The sequence below is a fragment of the Arvicola amphibius genome, chromosome 11, assembly GCF_903992535.2.
Source record: "Arvicola amphibius chromosome 11, mArvAmp1.2, whole genome shotgun sequence".
NCBI classification, from domain to species: Eukaryota; Metazoa; Chordata; class Mammalia; order Rodentia; family Cricetidae; genus Arvicola; species Arvicola amphibius.
The window spans coordinates 5,971,174-5,983,381 of record NC_052057.2 but is presented as its reverse complement, the minus strand read 5'-3'; the positions used below and the strand labels follow the sequence as shown (position 1 = coordinate 5,983,381).

The 12,208-nt window shown below is 43.5% G+C and overlaps 1 protein-coding gene across 1 annotated transcript in view; it reads right to left on the bottom strand.

Annotated features, from left to right (window-relative positions):
* Nucleotides 1-12,208, bottom strand: part of Rxfp1 (relaxin family peptide receptor 1) — a 79,384-nt gene that overhangs the window by 36,949 nt on the left and 30,227 nt on the right. The window contains exon 3 of the mRNA XM_042055985.1: nt 324-407. Within this exon, the coding sequence (XP_041911919.1) occupies nt 324-407 (84 nt within the window). The remainder of the gene's footprint in view (nt 1-323; nt 408-12,208) is intronic.

Genomic DNA, 12,208 nt, shown 5'->3' with positions numbered 1-12,208 from the left:
AAACTATGAGTTAGGTAAGCTGCCGGTTCCTCTCCTTGACCTTAGGGACCTGAGCTTTGGATGTGGTCGCTGAACTCTCCTCAGCAAGAGCTTTCCAGCTCTCTCTCTCTCTCTCCCTCCTCTATCTTCGTTTTCCTCCTTCCCTCTTCCGTCTTGTCTCCTTCTTCCCTTTTGTCTCCCTTTCCCCTTTTTCTTTCCAGTGTTTTTGGAGACAGATTCCCACTGCGTGGCCCAGGATGACCTTGGACACAAAAAGTTTGCTGTATCCAAAACGTAATAGCTTGGCATCTTACCATGAACTCATCTGCTGTGTGACTACTTACAGCATTCAGAAGGGGGTAGTGGAGTCAGTTTGGAGATATTGGAAAAGTACTTGTCGAATTGTAGAGACCAGCCATTGTTGTCTCCTGAAAAGAAAAAAAAAATCCGAGAGCGAGAGAGTCAAAAAGGAAAACCGAGCAGATAGACTTCGCTATCTCGGCACAAACAATCCCTCTAAATAAGCCAGTGGTTCAGTGCAGTGGTGTGTTTCTGTCCCCAGTGGGAGGTTTGGGGTGGCCCAGCTCTCTACGCTCATCAAACAGTGTCGTAGCTTCCTGCAAGTCATATCTGGCTACCCGTGAGCCAGTGGTAGAAATGCCGAAACGTGGTCCACCATTTCTCCACGTCGTTTTTAGTTTCCTAGACTGCCTTCATGAACAGAAACTGATCCCTGGTGTATATAGACACATCTTGATTCATCAAAGCTGGTTTTGGATAGGTGGCCGTGGGGGTTTGAATGAGAATGGCTAGTCTCATGTTTGGTCTCCAGTTGGCTGATTGTTTAGGAAGGGTTGGGAGGTATGGCCTTGTTGGAGTAGGTATGGCCTGGAAAGAGGTGGTGTGTCACTGGGGGTGGGATCTGAGGACTCAAAAACCCATGCTGGCTCTAGCATCTCTCTTTGCCTGCTGCCTGCAGATCATGATGTAATCATGCCTGTCTGCTTCCCACAGTAGCAATCACAGACTAGTTCTATGAAGCTAGAAGCAAGCCCCCGACTAATGCTCCCTTTCAAAAGAGTTACTTTGGGCAGGGGTCTCTTCACACTGTCAGAACCCTAACTAAGGTGCCCATGCTGACTATATTTAAGACAAGAAGCAGTAGGCCCAGAAGGTGTCTCAACTGGTAAAGTATTTGTTGTACAAACAGAAGGACCTGAACCTGAGGGTTTTTTTGTTTGCTTGTTTTTGTTTTCTTGAGACAGGATTTCTCTGTAACTTCCCTGGCCATCCTGTAACTCACTTTGTAGACCAGGCTGACCTCAGACTCACAGAGATCCATCTGCCTCTGCCTCCTTATTACTGGGATTAAAGGCGTGCACCACCATGCCCTTCCATCTGTTTCTGTTTGTTTGTTTGTTTTTAAGAGGACCTGAATTTAACACACAGAATCCACATTGAAAAAAAAAAAAACTAAAAGAAGGAAAACGGGATATGGTGGTGTATTCTTGTAATCCCAGTGTGTGGAGGAAAAGCAGAATAGAGGGAGCAGAACTGACTCAAGAGAAAGGCTGTGTGTGCTGTAGGTAGCAGAGCTGTTGAAAACGGCACTAAAGCCCTCTGGGACCCAGACTGCCCCATCAAGAGCTCCAGAAGCTGGACACGGAACTCTGTGGTTTGGTTTTGCCATTTCGGGCTGTGGTATTGGTTTGGTCTGATCTCTGTTCCCATTCTTCTAGGTTGGAACGGGAGCAGTTATTCCGTGCCATTGTGTGTATTAGCTCTCGCTTGTAACTTCACAGGAGTTCACAGTTCAGTCACTGTCTCTAGTACCAGAGGACTTTGGACTTTTCAGTGTTGGAACTGCTAAAGCATGTGGGGAGTGTTGGAGCTGGAACAGATGAATTCTGTATTATGGCCACGGATGTACAGGGACAAAGAGCAGAGAGTTAATGCCTGAGAGATATAGTTGGGTGTCACATTGATAAAGGGTGCATTTGTGGCATTTTATAGTGTCAGCTTGACAGAACCCTCCTTTCCTAAGGATGAAAGCTTCTGGGTGTATTTGTGAAGGATGGGTAGACTGAACTAGCTGAAGGGGAGGGGAACCCTGCTAGATGTGCACAGAACCATAACCAAGTTTAGGGTCCCAGACAAAACAGAAAAGACGTGCGCTGGAGATAATCATTCATCACCTTTTCTCCTTCGCCACTGAGGACTGACTCTCACCATGCCTATGAGGCCAGCAATTTCCTACTGCATCAGCCTCGTCTCCAGCCCTGTGCTTCTTGACTGTGGGTGCATTGTGACCAGCTGCTTCAAGCCTGCAGCCACTGGGACTCCCCTCCGTAATGGCCTGGACCCATGAAGCATGTGTCAAAAATAAGCTTTGTTCCTTAAGTTGCATTTGCCAGGTATTTTGTTGAAGCGACAAGTTACCAGTGTAATCATGGGCACATTGGGTTTTGAAGTTTTGGGCACTGAAATTTCCCCTTTTGTGGATTTGGCAGGGTTTTTTATTTTGGACATCTATGTAAATAATTAATCAATTCTTTTAATTAATACAGAAGTATTTAGGAACTGGAATTAAGGAAAGTTTTGAACATTACAAACTGTTATCAAAAATTTCAAGATAAATAAAATCCATTTTTCAGAGTAGCATTATAAGTTGTTATCTATTTATAAATAAAGTGTGGAAATGAATAACGTGATTCATTGGTCTCTGGCAATGTTGAGGGGGCTGCTGCTTCTGCCTTCCTCTCTCCCATTTTCACCATCCTCCCCTCCCTCGAACTCCCTCCCTCTTCTCTCTCTTCTTTTGCTGTGATACTATAGATTTAACCCAGGGACTCACACATACCAGGCAAGCGCCCTACTACTGAGGTAACATTCCCAATCTTCTTATTTTTTTTAAAATATTTATTTATTTATTTATTATGTATACAATATTCTGTCTGTATGCCTGCAGGCCAGAACAGGGCACCAGACCTCTTTACAGATGGTTGTGAGCCACTATGTGGTTGCTGGGAATTGAACTCAGGACCTTTGGAAGAGCAGGCAGTGCTCTTAACCTCTGAGCCATCTCTCCAGCCCCCCAATCTTCTTATTTTTTATAACTAAAACTTTGTGTCAGAGCCCAGAGAGCTAGTGATAAGACGAGCAGGTCTTAGGAGGGTCTGCAGTCTTGACCTTGCAGGCTGCAGAGTGGGTTGTGAAACCGTGGACCGGGCAGCCGAGGCTCATTTGGCTACGCCTCTGTTCCTAAGCAGTGCAGGGAAACTGAGGGCCCAGCAGCTCTCCGAGACACGGGACTGTTTTGTAGGTGGTATTTCCTTGCTGCTGAAACTGACAGACGTGCCAGTGACTGATGTGATGTTGCTTTTCTCAATGCTCCTTTAGCAGGTCCTATATTTAACTCAGAGCTTTTGTAAGTGGACTATTTTAAGTTGTCACATCTTTGTCATACATAGTGCAGTGACTTGACACCACCGGCTTGGTGCCCTTCCCGGTTATTTGTCTCTCATGAGTGCTCTCCGACCTTTCTGCTATTTTAAGGCATGCGCTATGCGTGGCTATCTTAGCTTCCGTACTGTTTCTGTGAAAAAAGCCTCTGACAAAAGCTAGTTAAGGGGAGAAGAGTTTATTTTAACTCCGAGGTTACCGTCCATTGCTTTGGGGATGTTCAGTCACATAGGAACTTGGCAGCTGTGCTGAATTCGGCTATGCAGCTACACCCAGTTCCCCTTCTTTACCCTTGCCATCTCCAGGAAACCTTGCCAAGGGAATGATGCCATTTCTCGATTAACCCAGTCACAATACCGCCCCTCCCCACAGACATGCCCAGCGGCCCGTTTATCAGGTAATTCTGGATTTTCCCAGTTGACAATTAGCCTTGGCCGTCACTGTGGCAACAATTCTGTCAATCAAGTCCAAACGGTGTAGTTGCTTAAGTCTTGTCGTTGCTCGCTCTTTCTCCTTTCTTTTCTGTTATAAAATGGCTTTAGTAAGCCTTTCCCTGGGACACTACCTGGGACCAGGTGGACCTGTTACAGGCAAGGGTGGCTTCACAGATAATATTAACCCTTAGCAGGTGTTACCAAAATATATGTATCACCATAAACCCCACCGCGTGGACTGCATCTGTCTCATAACAGGCATTAAAAAATCATAAATATTTACACCCTTGTCATACGTATTTATGGAACATTGGGGTCCAAAGCTCCTTCAGCAGGGACAAGCTGGCTGTTGGGGAAGGGATGACAATGCCATCCATTACTCTTGTGGTTGACATGAACGGTAAGGGAAGAGAGGCAGGGGTTTGTGGATATTAGCAGTGGGAAAGCCTGAAGCCCAAGTAGCGATGGAAGACCTGGCTGTAGACAGGCTGCTCTTGTAGCACACCATTGCTGAGGTACAGTAGCTGACCATGGATGGTGCCCAACATGAGTGACTGTCACACCGGTGACCTTCTTAAAGGCGACGTCGCTGGGCAACATGGACCATTCTGGAGAGGACCCCTGCACCCCTACTGTTTATTGGAACTTCTTCCTGTCATTTCCACTGACGGTTGCAGCTGAGCTGCTGCTCATGATAAGCAATTGTGACTTTGTTCCCACTGCTGTGTCTGGGACAGTGTCCTTGACACACTGAGTGCATACGCGAGGTCAGGGTGGAGCCACAGGCATCCCTGCTCCCACTCTTTCTCTTTCTCATTCTTACTTCACTCCATTCCAGCTCCCCTCCCCCACCCTGCACACGCAGACAGAGAGCAGTGGGGAAACAGAAAAAGGGGAAATAAGGAAAATCAGAATGGCAATGAGGGATTTCTGACTAGCAGAAACAAAACAGACCTGCTCATTCTTCTTGAGGTCGGAGGTCTGTTTTGTAGAAATTTCTTTTTAAATAGTACAAGCATTTGGTAATGAGTTTTTACCTTCTTTCTGCTTGCCAAGGCATTTTCTTCTTCCTAGCCTTTACTTCCTCCAGCAGAAGGCAGGCACACAGAGCAAGAGACATGTGGCCAGCATTGCAAAGTCGGAGTTAGCATTTTTAAGAGAACAGCTTTTTAGTATTATGTGTTTCTATATTTTAACTCATATAACACTTGATATTTTAAGGATACACAGTTTTTCATACATTAGTAACTACAGCGGGAATTCAGATCTCTGCTTTTTTTTGAGGTGATCTTGGGTAATCTGCAGAGTATTTTACATTGAAAGAAGACTGGGGATATCCGCTGAATGGGTGGAGTACTTAAAGATACACCAGTCAAAGAGATCTCAGTCTCCTTTGCTCTAATTAAGGCACTACCAAGAACAGAGACTCTTTTGTTCCAGTTCTCATCAATTTTGACAGTGTGGGGCCTGGGTTTTACACTATGGGGCTGGATAGCTGCATTTTATGTATCCTGAGGAATCTTAGGGCAAGTCCTCAGGGGAAACTTGGATGACTGACCAGGCGGCCAACTGTTTTTGTCATTTCTCACAGTTTTTGGAAGTCACTTGCTTACACTTCCTACTTACTCAGGTAATATTATTTGCCTTCTCAGGTCTTTGGTGGGGTTGAAGACTAGAGAGTTACAGCCACAGTCCTCCTGAATCTTAGCAAAAGACACATTAGGTAAAAAAAAAAAAACAAAAAAAAAAACTTTGGACTCTTCAGGAGCGGACCACTAATGGAATTATCTCTATAAATTTGTCAGTTACTTATGGGCTGGGCATTTAGGATGCATTTCTTACTTAATAATTGTGCTTGTTGTATGGAGCTTCATTTTTGTTAAGGTTATTATCTTTCCTTTCTATGTGGGCAATACTTGGTAATAATTCTTATTGTACTTGCTTTTATTATGCTAGGCTTACAACCTTTCCTTTTTAATTAGACAAAAATGGGGAAATGTCATGGAATTTATGTCACTGATCCATTAGCCAGAAGGGAGAAGCTTTTCATTTTCCCCCAAGGGCAGAGTTTTTTTTGGTGGGGGGGGGAATGGACAAGGTCAAAAGAAAAGGTGGGGCAGAGAGGCGCGCGGGTCCTTTAGGACCAAGAATGAGTGGTGGATTTGGTGGCTGGTGGCTCGGTTGAGATTCTCATTTGTCTTGTGATATTTGTGCATGAATTTTGCTTATTAATAAATGGTGAACTAATATTTTGACCCTCCTTTATCATAACTCTGAATATTAGCGATCTCGATATGACATTTTAAAACACAGGTTAGGAGATTAGATTAAAAGGCAGAATCTGTTTGCTCCATCCAGGCTATGAACCTCACCATCAGAGAAGTATGTGGTGGTAAAGAGGAAGGGTGGAAAAAGGTGTCCCTGGCAAGGGAACTAGGAAGTAAGGAGACACTGGTGTTCTAGTGTCTGTGGAAATAAGGGTTAATCATAAAAAAATAAAGTCTCTTGTTAGGGGAACAAAGCCCTCAAGATGACATTACAGATCTAAGCGTGTATTCATTGAACATGGGGGCACCCAATTTCATAAAACTAAGTCCTTCTAGACAGAAAGATGCAGGCAATACTATTGCAGCAACATGTTACTTCAATACCCCACTCTCACTAATAAATAGGTCATATCCCAACAAAAGAAGAGAAACATCTTGGTCAAACGACTTCATAGATCAAATGGTTCTACAGACATCTATAGAACATGCCATCATTATCAAGAACAAAAATTCTACAGAACATACATTCTTCTCAGCAGCCCATGGAAGTTTTTCTGAAATAGATCTTACAATAGGACACAAAACAAGTATTAACAAATATAGGGAAATACTGAAATAATTTCTTATATTCTTTTAGACTGTATGGAATAAAACTAGAAATCACAGTAAGGGAAATTACAAGACTTACACTAATTTATGGAGCTTAAGCAACATGCTATTGAGTGAAGAATGATTGACTTAAGAAATCAAAATAAATATAAACATATTTCTAAGACTGAATGAAAATGAAGATACAACAACCCCAAATCCACAATGAAAGCAGCCCTAAAAGGTAAGTTTGTAAAAACTACAAATGCCTACATTAAAAGGGTGAAGGGAATGGCTCAGTGGTGAAGATTGCTTGCTATCTTATAGACCTGAGTTCAGTTTCTGCTACCATGGTGGTACCTATAGGCACCTGTAACTACAGCTCCAGGGCCTCTGCCCCCCTCTTCTGGCCTATATGGATATCCACACACATGCATTCACACACACATGCACACACGACTGTACATTAATACAAGAGTCATGACCCATGTCACTACACCCCTCTGTTTTTAACTTTAAAAAGACACATCAACAGCTTTAGTGGGGTATTCTGAAATGGGAGCTGATTCCAGCATTGCTCTGCTAGGCACGGTCGTCCTCCTGAGAACAACATAAGAAGCTTACTTAAGAAGTTATGGAATATCTAATATTTCTGAATTTTAAATGCAGGACAAATTAACATTAAAAGAGTCCTTGAATATACTTCAGGTTTCTAATCCTATTAAAAACACATATCATCACCATCACACCCCAAAATAGGCACTGCTTATCTTGTTCTCAAAGTCAATGCCAAGCCAGTGTTGGAAAATCTCCCTGGGGTGTTAACAGTTTCTCTTCTCTTAAATATCTTGCAGCCCCTACCCCTTTCCTGCTTTAGGCAACTAGACGTTCACACTTGCACCATCTGAAAAAGATGAGACAGAAGTTCAAAAGTTCACAGAAGAGCTCAGTTCCTGGGATTTTATTTTCAAATGCTTAAGAGTGACATTTGACAAGAGGTTTGCAAGCCTGTTAAAGAGAACCATTGGGCTTTTCTGCTCACAAACGAGATAAGAGACGTGGGCCGAAAAAGGACAGCTGAAATGTATGTACTTCATTTCTGGGTTAGTTACGGGTCATATTTCCCTCACTGGATTCTGGAGCAGGGTGACCTGGGGTCACGGGGCAATTGCTACAGTCAGAGCCTTGACAACAAAGCAGCAGAATGGAAGAGATTAGAATGGCTAAGGCAGGTGAGTCTCAGGACCACGAAAGTTCTCTAGGGGCAAGGCTAACTCAGGAACAATGAAATGTTACCCTCTAGCCCCGGAGGGCTAAGGATGGAGGCAAGAAAGACTGGGTGTGGAGGTGCCTGTGACAGGCTGGTGACTACTCAGAGGTGTTTAAGGCAAAGGACCAGAATAATCCATGCATGTCTCAGGGGATTATGTGGATTCACAAGACAACTGCTAGCCAGACCTCCGTCCCTGTGGATCCCATATAGTGTCCTGTCACTTCAGAGACACACGAGTCCAGCTGTAATCCTAGTAGAAAGGACATAGATGAGAGATTTAACGGCTTTTCTCTCTTGGAAGGATGGAAGCTTGCAATAGCAACAACCTTTGGCCGCAGAGGAAGGTTTGCATAAATAAACACTGTTACTCATTTGGGGACGGGAGCTGACATTCCCAGTTCATGTGCAGTGCAGGGCTTTAACTTCCCCAGTTTGAAACAGTTCCTGTCTCAAAGACCATCATGAAGATTAAATGAGGTAAAATACAGACTTAGAATTGTGTCTTATATTTAGTAACTACGTACAAACATCAGCTCTTACTCCCATCACCACACTTGATATTTAAAATTTGGAGGTATCTCTAATTTCTCATACACTACTTTTCTAAGAAAGAAATTTAAAATAACTTTTCTTTAAAAAGAAGTCTAAATGTTTTAAATATCATGTAAGAGGAGGTGCCATCCAATTTAAATTTTATCAACAAGACATTTGTTTGAATGCAAAATCATCTAATGATTAACAGCACGGGCCTTGTTCTTCCACCCAGGCAAAAGCAGAATGTGGGGAGCTTCCGTGTTTGGATAAGCATCTCTCAAAGTCCTTAGCCCACGCCATTACTGGGAGATGATGGAGCTCTTGAGAACTGGGGACCAAGGGGGGGGGCTTTAGGCCACTTAGAGCGGTCCTCGAAGGGGACCCTAGTCCCTTGGCCTTTGACTATGAGCAGTTTTCTGACCATGTGCTCCTATCATGGTGCACTCCCTTGCTGTAGGCTAAAGCCATGGGGTAAACTGATCATGAACCGAAACCTCCTAAGCTGTGAACCAAAACAAACCAATTCCTGTTACCAGGTGGATTCCCTAAACTGTTGGGGTGATGGGAAGCTGACCCACAAGGCAAACAGTTGGGATGGGATTCTACTAACCCTGTTATCAGGAGACTAACGTCATCTCTCTGCACTTTTATTTTCCATATTTATGGAATGGAATGCGTATCTGACGGCATACCCATTTACAGTGAGGAAAAAATGAAAGACAGCATATGAGGGACTTGTATTGTGTCTGCACACATAAATACTCAAATACAGAAGACAATCTGGTTATAGCTCCTGTTAGAGAAAACCAACTACTGTCAAGAAGGTAAGAAAAACATAAGAAAGCTATGAAAAAAATGGGCTTTCCAGTACCTTGGGATTTTTCCAAATAAAAATACAGCATTAACAATTGATGTCTAGAGGGAGGGGTAAAGGAGAAGCAGTTAAGGTAAAATCTGGAAAGTTCAAGCTGAGGTCTGAGTGTTGACTTCTCCCAAAGGTTCATGTTTTAAAGGTTTGGTCCTAAAAGTGACGGTAATGGGATTTTTATATGGCGGAGTCTAGTTGGAAATCTATCGATTCTCAGACATGTAGCCAGAAAGAGGACTCTTATCCCTTCCTACTTTTGTTTTCCTTCTTGGACATGAAGTAAATGGCTCTACTGTGCCATGTGCCTCTGCCACGGCAAGACCCATCAATCATGTACCAGAACCCATGAGCTGAAATGGCCCAACTGGCCTGTGAGCCAATTGTGAGGCACAATGAACCTCTCGTCTTTGTAAGTTTCTTAATTGATTTTCTTAGGAATTTGTTACAGGGACAGGAAGTGAACGCACAGCTGCGATATAAATTCTGTAAGCAATCGTTCTTATCTTTGCGGGGAGCTTTCCCAGGAAGCATGGTGCAGTTTTCACTGCAGTCAAAGCTGCCTTCCGTTCATTGCTATCTGCTTGCGAGGGGGGAAGGCAAGGACGTGCTAGTACAGCTGAATTCATGAAGACCTCATATACTCCACACTAATTTTTGTGTGCCTGTGCCCAGGGAATGCTGTGCCACTAACCTTCCTGGCCGAGGACAGCTGGCTCTCCACAGCCCAGACGGTTCTCAGAGGGAACAAAGAACACAGCTGGGAGAAAGGCTCATGACTCTCTAATAATGAGAAAATGCATTTAGCCCAATTACACATGAAATCATCAGTCTGAAGCCAAAGGAGTTCATCTATTTGGCCCATGGACCCGGGAGACAACTTCCTCTTCCCGAAGCATCCAAAACCAGCTACAGGGAGAGGAGAGGCAGCCAATGACCACTCCTACAGCGTGGAGCCCTTTGAAGTTATTCAGGCTTGGCCTTTTCAGTTTGCTTTTCCTCTCCTATGGCGCTCATACCAACGACTCTGGCCAAAGACCTTCCCTTCCTCCTGTCTGTCCGTTAAACACATTAATGTCTTTCTGGGTGCTCTGTCTGGAGAGCTCTGCCTCCTGTTGTTGTGACTCTTCTCCATTCCTCTCTTGTGCCTCCCTTGTCACTATGGATGACTGACCAGCACATAAAAGAACAAAGAGTATTCACCAAAAAAGATGTTTTTCAAGTCTAGGACAACTGTCTGAGAAGAGAACTTATCTTTAGAGAGTCTATGCTGCACGCAGTAATGTGCAAAGACGCCGCACTGGAAATGCTGTCCGTAATGTATCCAGCTCCAGATTGTTTTCATCTGGATCGGGGATCAGGCCTACAGAGGGGCTACCTTTCTCTGTTTCTCATCCCCTGCCTTGATTGCTCTAACAAATTACTGCCATCTGGTGACTTGAAACAATAGAAATGGATTCTCTCATGGTTTGGAGGCCAGAATCTAAACTCAAGGGGTCAGCAGAGCTACGTACTCTCTTCAGGTTCCAGCTCTTCTCTTGCCTGTCCAGGCTGTTCCATGCTTCTGGTGTGCCAGCAAAAGTCTAGCCTTTGCCTCTGCCTGCCCACCAACACTACATCTCTGCAACCGTTTTCTCTTTCTTGCAAGGACACTATGTCATTGGCTTTGGGGTCTATCCTAATGATTCTGTATGAACATGGTCTTAGTCCTTGTCTTGGCAGAGACTCTGCTTCTAAATAAGGTCACATTCTTAGGTTCCATGAAGACACAAAGCTTTCTGGACATTTTCTCGCTAATGTACACCATTTGAAATGTCATAGAAGACATTTCATGCCATTTCTTCTAAGGCTAGTGTGGAAATGCTAGTGTGAAACAGTCCAAAATGTCTTCTTTTTTTTTTTGTGCATGGCACTGTAGAGGTGTCGAGGAGGCGAGAGATGTTCAAAGAGCAAGTCTAGCAAGGACAGGCATGATGACATGGTCTGTAGAAGACTTGAACTCCGTAATAGAGCAAGCAGCCTAGTTCAAATGAGGTGGTGTAGCTGACGTGAGAGGGGTCACTCTGTGTATTGGCTCTACTTAAAAAACATGAAGAGATGTTGGAAATGCAGAGCTCTCTCAAGTGGAAATCTAGTTATTGTGAATTTATTCTGATAGGAACACACACACACACACATACATACACACACACACACACACACAAACACACATTGGCCATGGAAGGTAAACGATCCCAAGGCCTTGTACATGCTAGGCAAACGCTCTACCACTGAGTTCCAACCCCAGTCCTCACCCAAGAATTTGATGAGACTTTAACTTTACACTTTCACAACCGAGTTGGCATTCAGTTCAAAATGAGCACATGTGATTTCTAAATGAGAACTGTCAGCATTTTGTGATCAGATTCCCTTGCTGTTTCCCCGGGCACAAAAAAAGGAAAGGTTTTTTTCTGTCTCTCTGCTTGGCAACAGACACACCAAATTTCCACTCTGATGACTTCAGAGTGTTGTTTTTGTTTGTGCTCAGACTGCGTTCGTGAAAAGTCTCAGGAGAGATAAAAACTGTATTAGTGACACATGGTAAAACATACAGAAATTATATGGGAACTATATTAAATACTAGAACTTGGAGAAATTCACTTTTCTATCTAAGTAAATCACGTAAGTGGTCTCTATATTACTTTTTAGAAAGAAAAGGATTCCAGTGAATTCAATTGAAAGGTTCTAAGTATTTTTTTCTTGCATTATGCTCATGGACATGTTCAATGGTTTAATATGTTTTAATGGTTTTTGTATTAGGTATTTT